Source organism: Abrus precatorius, unplaced genomic scaffold (assembly GCF_003935025.1).
Source record: "Abrus precatorius isolate BTA unplaced genomic scaffold, Abrus_2018 Scaffold4, whole genome shotgun sequence".
Taxonomy (NCBI): Eukaryota; Viridiplantae; Streptophyta; class Magnoliopsida; order Fabales; family Fabaceae; genus Abrus; species Abrus precatorius.
In genome coordinates this window covers 16,803,338-16,819,975 of record NW_020874384.1, presented here as the reverse complement: position 1 = coordinate 16,819,975, position 16,638 = coordinate 16,803,338, and the positions used below count along the sequence as shown (strand labels likewise).

Below are 16,638 nucleotides of genomic sequence, written 5' to 3'. Positions count from 1 at the left end.
CATGATTTATTTTTTAGTTTTTAAAAATTATTCTAACATGACAAACTTATGGTCATTGATTGCAATTTTAATTTATAAAAAAACAAGACTAGACAAAATGATTTAATAATTGTTTCGAAAAGATAGTAAAATAAGATTATTTTTTTTTCTGTATTCATACACCAACAATCGAGTTTCATTCAATTAGATAGAATCGATTATATGAATTTTACGATGTAATTCAATTTAGTCAAAAATTAATTTTTAAAAAAAGAGAGAAATTCAAAATTTTAAAAAAATTGTTGATAAAGTATTAAGAGGAGCACCTCCTTTAACTTCTAGAGTATATATATAAAGTAAAATAGTTTGAAAAAGTAAAACTATTTAAAATAATGAATAATACGATGAAGAGAGATACATAAAAAGTAAATTATAAAAAAAAATTAGTAAAAGTTGGTTGTAAATATATTGCTACTCAAATAAATAAATTACAAACTTAATTCCCATTTATTTTACTATTGAATAGGCATTATTTTAATATAATTAATTTGAGTTTTTAACTACAATTGAAATGTGTACCCAAACTTATGTAAAAGGCAGATTTTACTGCGGTTTAGAACTTCACGCATGATGTGATTTTGACCCGAGTGCCTCAGCTCAAATGCAACCAGACATACAAAGAAAGCTTGCCTAATAGCCTATTATATTCACATCCACATCGAGTAAATTCAAAGAAAGCTCCCATACATTTCACCTTCACAATCAATATTATATGAAAATTGTAATAATTAGTTTAATTAATATATCCTAAAAACTATTAACACCTTTTTCACTCAAGAATGCAAGTGCCAAACGCATTTAAGTTCATTTACCCTCAATTAATTTCTATTTTTAAAAATATCAGAAAAAGTATAATTAAAATTAAACGAAAACTTCCTGATGCACTTCCTACTAATTCTATTAACCGCAAATCTTTTTTAACGATGATTTTGATTGTAAAAAAATATACTGTTTAAATTAATGTCTTTAAATTTCAAAGAAAACACTAATAACTTTTATGCGTCAATTAAAAGAAACTTACATAATCACTTAATGTTTTTTAAAAGTTTTTAATTAAAAAAAAAAAGCGTAAAGAGAAGTACATAGACCCCCGACGTTTTACAATCCTCTTGAATCTTGAGCTAAATATCCTAGTAAATTAGGCATGAATGTGTTCCCGAACTCCACTACCGGACACTGCGCTATCATCTAGTAGTCCATACAGTAAAGCTAGCCATAATTTTATAAATTCAACTCAAATGCTTCTCCTAACAACAAATACCGCAACAACCCCCCACATCTAAGGCAGCAACCTAATGTCCCAAGTACCGTCTAACTTATTCTAAATCTTTCAACATCCATTGCGGTCTATAAAGAGTGACATTCACGAACAGATGGTGCTGTTAAAAATTGAATCCTCTGGCTCATTAAAGGTTACAGTAAACCCAAAACCCTTGGGACAAAGTATTTCATCTTTGGCCCGAATATGGAGAACCATCGCCATATGAGACCAAGCCTTTCTTTCCATCTGGGCTTCTGGACGATGAGCCTGACCTGCTATCTCTACTTGCTTTCCGTGGAGATCGTGATTCCACAGAAGACCTAGACCTGGACCTAGATTTTGATGGACTCCTGCTCCGTGAAGATGCATGCCTCTCCACACGAGGAGAGGGGCGAGATCGATATGGTTCAACTGGGGAACGACTGCGAACTGGGCTCCGACTTCGGCTATATCGTCGAGGTCGGTATCGTGGGCTGCGTGAAACAGATGGCGTCCTGCTCCTCCTGCCTCGGTACCTACACATGTTTTCAAATAATCATATTACAATACAATGACGCAAAAAACTAAAATGGACATTAATATGAAATATTCATGATAAGAAACAAATTATAAATCAAATACAAGATATACTAGTATAACGTGAAAAGCTAATGTAAAGGAGAGAGAAAAAAAACAAACCTTGGGGGAGTTCTTCCACGCAGTGGTGGGCTCCTGTATCGCCTAGGGGAATACCTTCTGTAACTAGAATACCTGAGGAAAAAAGACGCAAAATGCTTATTCTGCCATTCATCAATCAAATCTCAATACCATCTTAGTGTATTAATGAAAACTGCATTCAACTTTACCTGTCACGGTCACTTCTTCCATTGTAACGATATGACCTCACAGGAGACCGAGAGGGGGTTCTGTACCTTCTTGCATACGAGTACCGTTCACTGAAACCTCTTCCCCTTCTGATACGTTTTGGTGAAGCATCAGGTGAATCGCTCCTCGACACACTCCTCCCACGAGGTGTCCTTGTCCTTCGAACAGGGCTAGGACTCCTGGAGTAACTGCGACGATTGCTTCTACTTGGTGCTCTGACAGGACTTCGGCTGATGCTTCTCTTTGAAGGAACCCTGCCAGAGCTTCTGCTTAAGCTTCTTGCGGATGATCTAACTGGACTACGGCTTACACTCTTTCTTGAAACTCTTGCAGGGCTTCTGCTGATTGTTTTTCGTGATGATGCTCTGGGAGAAGTCCTGCTCCAGTGGCTTCGAGAATGGGATCTTACAGGGCTCTTGCTGACACTTCTAAGAGAACGAGTTCTCACGGGGCTTCTCACAGGGCTTCTACTGACACTTCTGCCCTTCCTGCCCCTCACTGGACTTCTACTGATGCTTCTGCTTGGACTCCTGCTGATGCTTCTTACAGGACTTCTACTAAAACTCCTCCGTGATGGAGGAGGGCTTCTACTAATGCTTGGACCTTTGCTCAATCTCCTTTTGGGAGTAATGCTTGGGCTCTTGCTCTCACTCCTCCTGGGACTAATACTCATACTCCTACTCATGGTTCGCTTAGGACTGGCACTTCGACTCCTGCTCATCAACTTTTAATAAAATACCAGATCTGGGAGAAATGGTAAGCAAAAGAAATAACTGAGGTGTGACTAAAGAGGAAAGTAGACCTAGATTTGCCCGAATGATCATCCATCACGTCAGGGTGCCTCTCTTCACTTCCGTCAGATCTATAGTTAGCTCCATTGCCATTGCTATGCCGTTCTCCGTTTTCCTTAGACAATTTTTCCTCGTTCTCTAGGATACCCCCTTCCTCCTTTTTGTGATGCACAGGAGGTACATCTTTCCCAACAATCAAGGGAGATTTAATTTCAGCTGCTACAATGAATGAAGGGAAAAAGAATGAAAAAACATCCACGTGACCCAAAGAATTGAAAGAGAAAACAGAATCAAAGAAACTCTCGGAATATATTTCAAGACTTTGTTTCATTGAAGACAACAAATGGTCACAGACAATGATTTATTTGGAACAGTAGAATTATTTAAAAAATTACCATTTTTCTGAGAATGATCTTTACGCTTCAGCCCTTTCCGTTGGGCATCAGTACTTTCACCTTTAGAGCTACTGTCACTGTTACTCTCACTTTCCGAATCAGTGCCAGATTCCCTAAAACATACAACAAATTCAATGGCAATCAAGGAAAAGAAAAGGAAAATTAAGTATGACTGAAATATTACATGTGTGCAAAGTACTAGTTCAAAACAATGATATATTTTATTAAATTTTCTAAGGAACGTGAACTGTCACAATATGAGATGGCCCCTTGCATCAATCATCCCAGAATGCCAACGGATAGTGACATGACCATTAAAATCAGAGATCAAATTCAGAGACTTTCAACCACACATATTTCTACATAAATGCAAGAAAACATCACATGAAAAAGTATTTGCCAGTAACGAGAGAAAAAGGAACAATCAAATACATATAATAACTGCTTTATTCATATGAATACACACAGCATGAGAGATAACCTACATCTTTCCTAGCATATTTGCATTAAAAATTGCAATGAACACAAACCTTGTTGAACTAATGGCCATTACAAGTTCATCTCAACAAGAAGAAAGCAACAAGGATAGATGACTGAAAATCATAAACCAAATCAATATTGAGTATTCAATACCTTCTTGATTTCCGCTTTGATCTCTTATCACGTCTCCTTCGCTTCTTGTCGCGGCGTTTATCTCTTCTTTTTCCTCGTCTATATTTATCTTTCTTAGATCTCTTTCTCTTCCTTCGCCTGTCATCACTGGAGGAGCTTATGTAAGATGATGAGGATATATCCGACTCAGAATCACTATCAGTTTCTGAAGATTCCAGATCAGAATCTGAAGAACTCCCTGAATCTGATGAGTAGTATCTTCTCCTCTTCCTTCGGTCTTTGGAAGATTTTTTATGCTTTCCCTTTCTCCGTGTTTCATGACTATTGGCTTCAGAAGATCCATCCCTTCCCATTTTTGACTTATTTACCTTCTTTCCATCTGTTGATCAAGATTCAAATATATTTAAAAAACAATCATATTTAAAAATGAAACACTGGGTCAGAGCAGGGCACATTTGATTGAACAAGAAAAATGAACCCAAAATTCACTATGATCTGGCATTTAAAGACTTGGGAGACAGAATTATCAGTAAAATTGTTTGGGAATTTAACCATCACATGTATTGGGAGTAAAATTAAGTATTTTGAAATGGGCCAAGTGATCCTCACCCTCATTATATTCACCACAGTTAATGATTTTAACAGTTACAGTTGGATGCCCTTCTTCATCACCCACTTCTTCAATTTTCTTCAAAACATTATGTCCCTGCACAAGCTTCCCAAAGACTACATGCTTCCTGCAAAATGGCCACACAACTGTACAGTCAGGCATTTTACCTCCCTCCACCCCAACAACCAATACAGAACATCTAAGTAAGAAGTAAAATGCCACCAAAAGTTAACCAGACACACAAACCTGTCAAGGTGATGATCAGCTTTCAAAGTGATCATAAAATGAGAACCAACAGTGTCACGGTCTGCAATTGCCATTGATAAAAGACCTGAAGCATCATGCTTCAACCTAGGTGACTCATCTAAACAAATCACCAATACAAACTATGTCAATTATGAGCAATTCATTGTGTATAATATGAGCTTATAAGCAAGACTTGGCATTCTCACCAGGGAACTTGGAACCATAAATACTTTCACCACCAGTACCTGCAAAACATAGGAAAATATCATGCAGTTAATACAGGAAAATCAGGACAGGACCAGAGGGTATATAAATCAACACATCAAGGAAATTTATGAAAAAATGCACATGAACCATGACTAAACTACTACCAATCAAGGCAATAAATAAGAATTAGGAACAAGAAAAGAGGTTGGTGATACAATATTTTATCAGCAAACAATACTTTCAACACTAAAAAAATAAGGAAGGCATGCCCCAGTGATTAAGGTGAATTGAAAATCAACATTCACATATGTATTAATATAAAAAAACTAACACAAATTTCCAAATCAAATAGCTTTAATACCAAACTCAATACAGGCCAATCTGTGTTCATGTAAAGGAACTTTGTTAATCATGTTCCTAATCGACTTAGAAAAGAAATTACCATTGTCACAGGAAACATGCAAGAACAAGGCTGGCAACTCGGACAACTGAATGATCAAATAATAAAAACATAAAAGAAAGTGACTACATGTATAGTATCAAATTGCAACCTTCAAAAAATGGAGAGGTAAGGTAACTCAATGAGATGCAATGGATTAATAAAATACATACCATTTCGATTGACAAAATCACCACCCTGCAAAAGCAAAACCAGTTGTCAATTGTTGAGCACATAATCATCTACAATAATTAATGCATACAAATGGGGATCAGGCTTCATGAGGCTTATTAGAATTACAAGGATGAACAACTTAGTAAGTACAACCTTAAAACTATATCACAAGAAAAGCAGTCGTGACCATCAGCCCAGTGTATCCTACAGCATAAACAAGGGTAACGTGGACCACTACTAAGCCATGTTCAACCACAATGAGAAGATATCAAGACATACTACATATCATAGAACTACCCTAAATGTAAGAATAAATAAAATAACATACCTGTACAATGGCACCTTTTATAATCTGATGGAAAAAAGAACCCTTGTAGTGTAGTGATTTTCCAGTATTTGGACTGACACCTCTTTCTCCTGAACAGAACAAAATTTCATGCAAAAATGGAGGAATCAGTCAGTGACTCATTGTCATTGACCAGGGAGACAATCTTTACCAAATGTTCTGACATCAATCAAAAAGCAAATGCAAGTTAAGTACACAAATATGTCCAAATACATGTTGAGTTGGTACTTTGATGGTAGAAATTGCCAATTGTGAAGAGGAAAAGAAAATGTCCTATTAATAAAGTTCGAATTGAAGAAATTACCATGAGAGTTAAATTTATTATACCTGTACATAATGCACGAAAGTTTTCCGCAGTCTTGGGAGCAACATCAAAGAAAAGCTATAAGGGCAAGGTGAACACTCATTAGATTGAATACTGCAAAAGTTGCAGCATAAACAGTAAATACAAGAATACAAAGTACCTCAAAGACCATCCTTTCAACAGGATCCCCATCGATGGACACGTCCATAAAAACCAGGGGATTCTTCTTCTTTGTCATGGTCTTTGTCTTACTTGTCAAAATCTAAAAAAGCATAGCCCACTAACCTGAAGTAACAAAGCATTATCAAACAAACCCCTCAAATATTAGTGGATCTTAATTAACAATATATCAACAGGAAACAAACTCTAATTCCAGCTACACGCCAAAAATACAGAACTGCAGTTTCAAGCTAGTCAAGATAAATTTTCCAAATACTAATTCATGCCAAATTCAAAAACCAGACAAACAAGAACCCTAACGAACAATGGCAACAGGAAATTGTCGATATCCACACCCAAAGTTAGTGCAGTGACAAACAGTGCTCTATCCAATCCAGCAGAGTCGATACGAAATAATAATTCAAAAAAAATTAAAAAACCGGTTCAGTTCATGTCAATCTCGAACATCAAATCCAATCCAAGCACATCGCAACAATCACCGACCGTTGATGGTGAAATCTCGAAAACAAACCGCAACGAGTTCAACTAAACCCTTGAAAGGGTTGAGAAATCCAGATCGGAAAGGGAACATTACACAAGGAATCAAACCAATTAGCTAATAGAAAAGCAAACGCTTAAGACAAACCAGCGAAGATGAAACAAACGGCACGGAAATAGTACAAATCATCAAATTAAGTAGCAGATGTTAAACCCTAGTTAGATTCCGGAAAAACCTTAGAGGAACAAAGTTTTAGATAGATCAGTGCTGAACTACAATTACGTGGAGAAGTTAATGAGGAAACACATACGTTGCGCAAGATTTGCATGCTCGGAACGGAACAGTATAGATGAAGAACCCTAAAGCTCTTACCCGAGTCGAGAACCACGGAAAGGTTTTTTTCAGTAAGATGAGAGCAGAAAACCTAAGCTTTATATATAAAGGCATGACTTATAGAAGAGCCGAGCCTAGCTGCTTCCATTGGAAAGTGAAGTTACTGGACTGTCCCTGCTCTCTCTAACACGTTGGCGGATGGTGATGATGATTCATCAACGAAACAATGTCTAATGGACGATTATGTCCCTATAAGATATGTAAATAATCTCGAGTAAATATTCACTTTATTGCATAAAAAGGAAGAATAAAATAATATGATGTCCATTATAAAGTTAGATAAGAGTTTAATTTATTTTATATTCTACCAAGTTTATATTATATGTCAATAAACGGATTCTTAATATATAATTTTGTAAATTGCTTCTGAATTATTTTTAACGCAATACAAATAATTTTTATTGACGAATACAAATGCTCAGTCTTAATTTAACGCGTTAAATGTAATCCTACATCATAAAAATTCCATGCAAATTTTAAGGAAAAAAAATATTGAAATTGACATTTAAGTTTTTCTAAACAAAATTGAATAGTTTTGTGGATAAATTTATCCTCGTTTATTTTAAATCCTTCAGAATATTCATTGCATGGCTTTTAATATAATTTAATTGACGTTTAATATATTAAGTTGGCATTTAACGTGTTATTAAGAAATCTATTATATTGGTTTTTGTCATTAATAAATGAAAATATAATTATAAAGGATTTACAAAATACATTATTAAAGTCATTACTTATATGTACTGATCATAAATGTGTAAAATATTAATATTGATTCAGGATTCGTTAAGTATTGGTTTGGGTAATCTTCGACCCAAAGCTAATTCACTCAACTTCACAAATGGACCAAACAGAGAATTTAAAACTCGCTTAAGCTCCCGTGATTGTAGCCTCTCACGCCTATTTCGCTCGCATCAAGAGATCACCATCTATTGGTAACATCTTTAGCAACGAGGATTTTATAATCATCTCAGTGCTTTGGCTGTGATCACTCACATCAGAGACTTGTGTAAAGTGATCAACGTTATTAGGTACACATTATTCCATCATTATTAGTTTATAGGTGCAAGTTAATATTTGGTATTGAAATATTTTAACAAGTATATCTACCTCACTGATGTTAAATGGGTCAACATTGTGACAGGTTCATCTCTTCTTTTTACAATCGGCAAATTTTAAATTTATGTTTAATTCATACCTTCTTAGATCAAAATATTTTTGTAAGTTTGCAAGTGAAAAATCAAATATTGTACCTAAACAACAATTATAATCCGTCCAAAAATTTGTTGACAAGTTTTCACATATAAGATCCATTTCGAGAGATCTTACAAAATGTAAAAAGGGAGTTATAACATCATAAACTTTTAAAAGGTAGACAAAGTTTATTAACAACTATCATGAGCCGACAATGCGCATAAAATATTTAATTTTTATATTTTTATTAAATTTATAAGATATTTTTTATAATTTTTTCAAAAAATAAAAAATCATCATACTTCTTTGATTATTAGTCCAACTAAAAAGTGCATTAGATGCCTTCCAATTTTTAAGGCGCCAGAACATTCACCCTTTTTTTATACCATAATTTTTTTATTTATTTTGTAATGTTCCTGAATATTTTATTATACACATTAACAAAAAAAAAACATTTACACGTCACATTAAATTTATTCTATCTTAATTATCACATAATATTATTATTTAACTATAAAAATTAGTTAGTAGTTATATTAAATTAAAAATAGTTGAGTATATAAAGTCATTTTTTTTGTTAAGCATTATAATTACTAAATTTTTATAGTTTATTTGATTTCTTATTTTTATTTTCTTCAAAACCATGTTTACTAACACTAACTCTTTTATATTCATCATTTTGTTTTATTTACATATATATTTTATGGTATTGTTCGTTGTTGTTATTATTATAATGTTCTAATAAATAACATAATTCTACAACTATAATTTTTTTGTATGAATCACAGAAGAAAGGAAATATTTTTTAGCCAAGTAGATCAGTGAATAAAATAAGATCGTTATAAGTAAATAAAAAATTAAATTATTTTTATATAATTTAAAATTCATGAATAGATGAGATTTTTTTGTTTTTCTTTCGGACTCTTTTAATCTTCTACGTGAGTTTTAATATTGGAATTGATATTTTTCCTTTTCTGTATATTAGTACGAGTTTAAAAGACGTAGTATGAAGGATAACTAACAAAACATATTTAAACCCTTTATACGTGTGTTAAGTGGTGATCATTATATATATATATATATATATATATAGATATAGATATATAGATATATTGAGTAGACTTTAATTATTTTATCATTATGTACTAAATTATTATTTCAGCCATTCAAGGATTTACCAAAAAATTATTGAATATTTTAAAATATTACAGTATTAAGTTCGTCAAGTATTAAAAGGTATAATTTTTATTATTATTTTATAAAATGACTATTTTAATGTCATAAGTTATTTCAAATTTAAATTGTCTAAATTCTTCAATAACTAAATTATCACTGTATAGTTTTACAATGTACTAGATAAACAAATTAATATTTTATTTAAAAAAAAATTAAATAACATTGTAATTAATAAAAAGGCTAATGTAGATAGATAAGTACATTGAATGTTATTATAATCAACAGTGGTCAATAATTTAAATTATAAAAAGTATCATACACAATATAAATTCGTGGACCAAGACACAAAATCTAATTAATATATTACTCCTCTTTAAGTACTGTTAGTCATGAATAAGACCCATATATGTTAAAGTTTTGATAAATTATGTCACTAAAATAAAATTTTTACAACTTAACAGTATTTTTTTACTTAAACATATGAATTAAATGAAAATAGTAATAATAATAATATTTTAATATTTTTGCCAATATAGTCTGTCAAAACAAGTTATTTTTGCCTTATTTTAATAAAACTTCTCATTAAAATTAAGATATAAGTTATCATTAAAAAAATGATTAAACAAATACTTATATAAGCAATTATTTAAATGTACCTTAAAACTTTGTCGAAAATTAGAAGAAGAAAAAAAGTAAAGATAAACATGCATTCTAGTTTCTCAAATATACAACACGATAAAAATTAAATTTGTTATATTTTTAAAATTAATAACTATCAGTCAATTCAGTATTTAATATATTATTGACATTTGAAATTTTTTATAATAATCATGTCTATTTTCTTCTTTTAATCTCTTGTTTCATCTTCTTTTTTCGTTTTTGTTTCCTCTCGTCTCGTTTATCTTTAACCATCGTGAATTACTCATATTATCAATTCCACTGTCATTTAACTAAAATGCCATTGATCCTTTTATTTCTTTACCTTCAAATCTTGCAATACGATTCATTTTGTTATTATTAACGCTTTCTCCACTGTCTTTTTCACTTCTACCTCTGCTCACTTTCACAAAAGAATTACACTATGGTTGTAGTTTAAAGTTTATTTGATTCCTTTAGAGTTATGATTAATTTAAAAAGCACTTGAGAATTACCTTACGATAACTTAATTATTATCCTAAAGATAATTTAATGCTTAATTGTTTTATCAAATTTAAATATTCATTTTAATTAATTAATTTTAATTTCCTTTTTGTATTTTTTTTACAATATTTTACTTATTTATAATGTCCAACTCAAAAGAATTAAGCTAAAATCAAATTACACAAAGTCATTGCATCAAATAAATAATAAATATCCAGACTATATATATTATTTAAAATATTATATAATTTTTAAATGATAGAAAATTAATTAAATATTAATCCATACTTCATATAAATATATCACATTTGAACCAATAATTTAGTTATGAAAATGAAACTGGTATAAATGCAAGTACTGAACTTAAAAACACGTTTTTATTAAATTATATTTTTATTTTAGATGAAATATAATTTAATTATATCATACTTTTAAGAATATTTTAATTATTTTGTTGACATTAACTATTTTTCCCTTTTTCTGTCAGTAATATTTTTTTCTGGTCGAATGTTTTTTTAAATTTTCTAAAACGAATCATATCATATCAAGCCTGCACAGGGCCCATAGGCATTGATTCGATCCTCTGCGGCCCATCTACCAGATTCCCATCGCTACCCTTCTTCAACCTATTATTTTCTTAAGAAACCCTATTATTCCTTGAAATGCATTTTCATTTGTTATTATTGATTATTGGTTTTGAGAAACCCTAATTTCTACGCTGTTTCGATTCTCATTCCCTTGGAAAAAGTCAAGGCAGCGATTGATTCGAAGATTGAAAGATCGATCATACATCGCTAATCGTCGATAAAGGTCAGTATTCATCTTCTTCATTTGATTACAGTTGTTTTGGTATTTTTTATCTTTTTCATTTAACGCTTTGCTACTCCGATTCTGGTAACTGTCTGTGTGAATTTTAATATTGTTATATCTCTCTCTGTTTCTTGATCCTTCGGCATATTTTGAGTTATCTGCCTTTGTTTATTATGACGACGACTATCCCAAATTTCTAATTAATTTTCAATTAAACGTCTAACCAAATTTCATTGTGGTTTTCTCATTTCAAAATTATGGAGGAAAAATCACGGTATTGGGTATCGTTAAAATGTTTTTTAAAATTTTGAAATTTATTCCATTAACCGCACCTTTTCTGATGAGTAGTAATTTTTTTATTGATGATGAATGTTAGATTATTTTGCAGTTCAACTTGTGAAACGTCTCTAATCCTTAAGTATGCGTCTGGTTTTGTGTCATATCATAAATCCATCATCCTGATGCTATACTATACTGTGTTGAAACATTATTGTGTTTGAGCCTTTGAGGTATAGAGATGTAGAATGAAAAAGGCACTAATGGTATCAAATATTGATAATTTTGATATTTTTCTTCTGTGTGAGTAACATATATTTATGAATGTCACAGGCTTGTGCTTGGATTTGTCGTCTTCACTATGAGATTGAAAAAGGGAAGTAAAGTGGAGATCATTGGCAAAACAGAGAGGCTGAGAGTAGAATGGCGCTGTGCTCGAATAATTTCTGGTAATGGGCACACTTACAGTGTCCAGTATGACTGCTCTAGCAAAACAGGCGAGGCCAGTGTGGAGAGAGTTCCGAGGAAGGCCATCCGACCATGTCCTCCTCCTATTAAGGGTGTTGAGAGTTGGGAAGCTAATGATCATTTGGAGGTTTATGATGCTGGTTGTTGGAAAGCAGCTACTGTTTTGAAATTCATAGGCAGAGGCTTCTACTTAGCAAGGCTGTGGGTGTCTTGCAAGGAGTTACATGTTCACAAAGTAAACATGAGGCCACGCCAGTCTTGGCATAATGGTCAATGGTTTATTATGCCAATGGTAAATTCCTACTTGCTCTATATAAGTAGTTCAATGTTGCTTATCATCTCATTTTATATTTTAGCTGGTATTCTCAAAGTTTGGGCAATTTGCCAAGTGTTAGAATATATCTCGTGAATTTGAATGTTTTTACCCTTTAAGTCCGTATGAGTTTTGCTTGAGAAGATGCTTATGTCAACTGTCCCTGATATTTGTTGACATGCCTTTTCCTTACATTTGCTCATGCTTGTCCCAGGGACCATGCAAGTCCGGAGTTGGGAAGTCTAGCTGGAGTTTGATTTCAAGCAGTTACAAGGATCAGCCTGAAATTCAGCAAACCAGAAAGATTTGTTTACCAGGATTAGACGCAAGTGTTCCCCAGGAATCTCATCTGGCCTCAACTTCAACATTGAAGAGAAAGTCTCCTTATGGCTCCTCTCTTATTGAGCCTTATCCCATAAAATTGAGGGCTGTTGCAAGTATGGGTGAATGCGAAAGACTCAAAGCACTACCCACAGCCCTTTTGCTGGAAAAGGTAGATGCTGTTGCTTACCCAGAAAATAATATGGGTGAAAAATGCATGCATACTTCCTTTACTAATGGTGCCAACCAATATTATGAAACAGGGAAGAAGAATCCTTGTAATGTTTCAACGCACTTTCTTGAAAGAATTGAAGAACCTGAATATTCTTGTAGTGTTATGAGTTCAGTTGGCAGTTGTAGTGTGATAAGTAATAATACAAATAAATTCTCCAGTGATACCCTAGAAGGTTCTTGCCAAGAAGATGAGGATACCCTTCGTAGTGATGCAGAATCTGTAGATGTTGGAGATGTGGATAAAGGATGCTCCATTTCTCCAGAAGACGTTGTAGCAGAAAGAATTCATAGGTTAGAGTTGCATGCCTATCGCAGAACGCTAGAGGCAATATATGTTTCTGGTCCTTTAAGTTGGGAACAAGAAGAATTATTGACTAATCTTCGTATTTCACTCAATATTTCAAATGATGAACATTCGATGGAGATAAAGAACTTAGTTTCAGCTGGTCAGAATTTTTAAATGTTTATATAACATAGGGATACCACCACATCTTTGTACAGCCTTATTAGGTTTTGAACAAAAGTGCATATATTTGAATCATTCTCTTTTCTTAATATTTCTATATTGGGGAAATTCTGTTGCAATACTCTCTATGTATATACCAAGTTAATGATGCTCCATGCTCTTTATTTATTTTCCCTGTTTATTTGATGTTCTAATTTTCCTATCCAACTTTAGTCTTTAGGAGCCTGCAATGATTTGCAGATGAAAGATTCTTCTAATCATTTCTTTCACTACTTTCTGATGCTCGTGTATATCTTTTGATTTTGAAGCAATTATTGACAACATCATGGATGTGACTTGGACAGCTTGCTTATTAGTTTGTAGTAGTACAGATCACTCTAAAATCTTGCTTAATTTGGATAAACTTTATAAGCTATTTCTTTTATGGTGTCAACTTTTCCATCTTTTGATTGTTATTGATGAATCAGCTACATTTTCCAGGGCCAGTGTAGGAGGAGGCTTGCATGCCTTGCTTCCAATGGCTAAATATGATGCTAGGTTTGCTTCTTCTCTCTCAGCAAATTAATTGGTGATTTCTACCAATTATTTTCTTACAGAGATAAGAGATTTCTGATCACTGTTTGCTTTGATTATTTGTGTGCCCTCCAATAATGTAGTATATTTCAGGTCTTAGATCTCACACTGCCATGTCATGCCAGAATATGAACTTTCTTAATAGCTGCAGATGCAATCCTCATTTGGAAGATGATCTTATAGTACAATTGTTCAGATAGTGGCACTTTATTTCCCATGTTTGCTTGTCTTGTGGATAATTTTCAGTGTGACTTGAATACTTTATCCTGTCAATTGAAAAGGAAGTGATGGTAGGATGTTTCAATTCATGTTATATCAGGCTAGTTAATCGCACTGGATTTGTCACATGGCCTCCCCATGATGCGCCTGCAGATGTGTCGTGTTTTGACATGGGAACGAATCTCAGCTGCAACAGTAGCATTGCGGCTGCTACTTAAAACTGGTAAAAATCTTGGTAAAAATCTTGCTTCGCCTACATTTTTGTGTCATCCTACTAGTTGTTTTCAGGTCTTTTGGTCAAGACCGTTTTGTCTCTTTCCACTCCCCTTGCTTGTGATATAAGCCCTCTCCACTCTTCAATCATTGTCTGCCAGCTGTCCTGTCTTTGCAGTTCTAAGAGCTTCTTATTTGTGTGTGTATTGTGTTGTCCCAATTTGCACTTCGCAGTCACCTGTTTTTACTGGTTTATATGACCTCTGTTCTGCTTCAAGAAGACCTCTTTTCTGTTATGACTTTTTTCTTGGGTGAATTTTGTGCTTCACACCCCTTTGTTATTGACTCTGGTAAATTACGTCGCGAGTTAATGGCAAATGTGCATCTACGCTATTGTCACTATGACTTCCAATTATAAATGATGAATAAACATTTAATTTGGTCCACTTGGTGCCATTAGTTATTGTTCACTTTGTCAAGGCAGGATCTTTAAAATTTCCATAGTTCATAAAAATTATAAGTTGTCTTCCTTGTTTGTTAGGCCCCATTGTTAAAGAGCCGGCATGCCTCTGAAACCTGCCCTCTTGACATTTTTCAATTGATATATAGTACATGGCCTTGTGACGTTTTTAGCGGCTCTTAGGTGAAAATTGTTTCATGTAAAAGACAATAAATCAATAATTGTTGGTTTATGCTCTTGAAAAGCAAGAAAGATGTCGATGCAATTTTGTGCTGAAACTTTTACCGTATCTAAGAAATTGTAATGAAACATGAAAATGCATGAATGCGCATGTCACAATCAGCTCCTTTCCTCTTTTTTCTTGTATGAGCTGTTTCTGTCCATGCAGCGTTTTGGCATAGTTCAAAATGTCTGCAGCTTTAGTTCTCCTTTGCCACTCCATTATCAAGCATTTTCACGATGTACAATGGTTCTTTTGTTAGAATTCTTAGATTACATTATAGACAATTTTTTTTAAATTCTCCGAGATAAGTGTTGAACTTCTATTGATTGCTTTGACATGGTGCAGTGTTTTTATTTCTTATTGAGGCTAAATTTATGTCTTTTTTAAACTATTAATTTGTTTTTGGCTCCAATTAATTTTGTTGTCTGTTGGGTTTTCTGAAATCTCTGCTGATCGCTAAATAGGTCCATTGATGACATTGTGCTAGCATGTAGCTTTGATAATTAGTTAAGCTCATCTTGGGTATTCGAATCCACAGTTCCGTTATATTTAATTCAATGCAGTTTTCTTTTAAATTCATTTAGGTTGTTCTGTTGTGGGAATAATTTTGGGTGTAGATACTGAGTCTCTTATTATATTGTGAGAATTGCTGAGCTGATCAAGCTTTGACCTTGCATATCAAAAGGCTTGTGGAGAGGAAGTACCTGTGAAGAGGATACGAACAAGTTACTCTGATCCTCTGATGCGTATTTTTTTGTGCCTGTATATATTTATGTAAAGGCTGATTTGTTTTCTTATTTTAATTTTGTCTACTCATGTTACAGTTAAAAAACTCCTCTTTCGACAATGTACGTTATGTTGCAGCCTGTGCCGTGTATAAGTTCGTTGTTGTCTTAAATAGAATATTAGTTTAGGCATTTTTTGCAGTTTGTAATCCACATTTTAGCGTAATCTATCTATTAATGTGCCGTTAGCTCAATAACAATGTGCTCTCTTTACTCCGTTTTTCTGTTATGAACTTGAGTATTGTCCGATGTTGATACTGAAGGCTTTTACCAATTAACTCAAAATCACCGCAAGATTGTGATTTGGTTTTCAAGCGGAATGTTATTCAAAATGAACATAAAAATATGCGGTTAGATTTGACTGTAATATCAAAACTATTATATTTTCATGTTTTATATGGATTTTAATTTTAAATTTAGACTGCACT

At 33.1% G+C, this 16,638-nt stretch overlaps 2 protein-coding genes across 13 annotated transcripts; one reads left to right on the top strand and one right to left on the bottom strand.

The window, feature by feature from the left end:
* Positions 1-1,039: 1,039 nt before the first annotated feature.
* LOC113864423 (peptidyl-prolyl cis-trans isomerase CYP95) lies at positions 1,040-7,419 on the bottom strand. 10 transcript variants are annotated; one of them, XM_027498100.1, is made up of 16 exons: positions 7,257-7,352; positions 6,449-6,573; positions 6,312-6,366; positions 5,967-6,055; positions 5,792-5,842; positions 5,638-5,662; positions 5,468-5,513; positions 5,025-5,063; positions 4,819-4,936; positions 4,572-4,699; positions 3,984-4,341; positions 3,351-3,463; positions 2,967-3,171; positions 2,146-2,877; positions 1,979-2,050; positions 1,066-1,815 (listed from the first exon to the last, which is right to left on the bottom strand). In XM_027498100.1, the coding sequence occupies exons 6-16, from the start codon at positions 5,638-5,640 to the stop codon at positions 1,488-1,490; spliced, it is 2,142 nt and encodes a 713-aa protein (XP_027353901.1). In that variant the 5' UTR covers positions 5,641-5,662; positions 5,792-5,842; positions 5,967-6,055; positions 6,312-6,366; positions 6,449-6,573; positions 7,257-7,352; the 3' UTR covers positions 1,066-1,487. The 10 variants fall into 10 exon arrangements, with proteins under 10 accessions (XP_027353896.1, XP_027353891.1, XP_027353895.1 ...); XM_027498098.1 differs by lacking the exon at positions 5,792-5,842 and having other exon boundaries at positions 7,319-7,352; XM_027498095.1 differs by lacking the exons at positions 5,468-5,513; positions 5,792-5,842 and having other exon boundaries at positions 1,040-1,815; positions 7,257-7,357.
* A 4,096-nt stretch (positions 7,420-11,515) lies between these two features.
* On the top strand, positions 11,516-15,251 carry LOC113864361. 3 transcript variants are annotated; one of them, XM_027497981.1, is made up of 5 exons: positions 11,537-11,659; positions 12,269-12,695; positions 12,931-12,958; positions 13,013-13,562; positions 14,218-14,352. In XM_027497981.1, the coding sequence occupies exons 2-5, from the start codon at positions 12,297-12,299 to the stop codon at positions 14,300-14,302; spliced, it is 1,062 nt and encodes a 353-aa protein (XP_027353782.1). In that variant the 5' UTR covers positions 11,537-11,659; positions 12,269-12,296; the 3' UTR covers positions 14,303-14,352. The 3 variants fall into 3 exon arrangements, with proteins under 3 accessions (XP_027353779.1, XP_027353782.1, XP_027353781.1); XM_027497980.1 differs by lacking the exon at positions 14,218-14,352 and having other exon boundaries at positions 13,013-13,788; XM_027497978.1 differs by having other exon boundaries at positions 11,516-11,659; positions 12,931-15,251.
* Positions 15,252-16,638: the final 1,387 nt, after the last annotated feature.

What these genes read in the sequence shown, in the direction of transcription:
- LOC113864423 (XM_027498092.1), bottom strand. Translation starts at nt 6,526, where the DNA reads ATGACAAAGAAGAAGAATCCCCTGGTTTTTATGGACGTGTCCATCGAT. An exon ending in TTGAAAGGATGGTCTTTGAG is followed by an intron (nt 6,367 to 6,448) that starts GTACTTTGTATT and finishes TTGCCCTTATAG; the next exon opens with CTTTTCTTTGATGTTGCTCC. An exon ending in GGAAGAAGTGACCGTGACAG is followed by an intron (nt 2,051 to 2,145) that starts GTAAAGTTGAAT and finishes TTTTTTCCTCAG; the next exon opens with GTATTCTAGTTACAGAAGGT.
- LOC113864361 (XM_027497978.1), top strand. Translation starts at nt 12,297, where the DNA reads ATGAGATTGAAAAAGGGAAGTAAAGTGGAGATCATTGGCAAAACAGAG. An exon ending in AATGGTTTATTATGCCAATG is followed by an intron (nt 12,696 to 12,930) that starts GTAAATTCCTAC and finishes TGCTTGTCCCAG; the next exon opens with GGACCATGCAAGTCCGGAGT.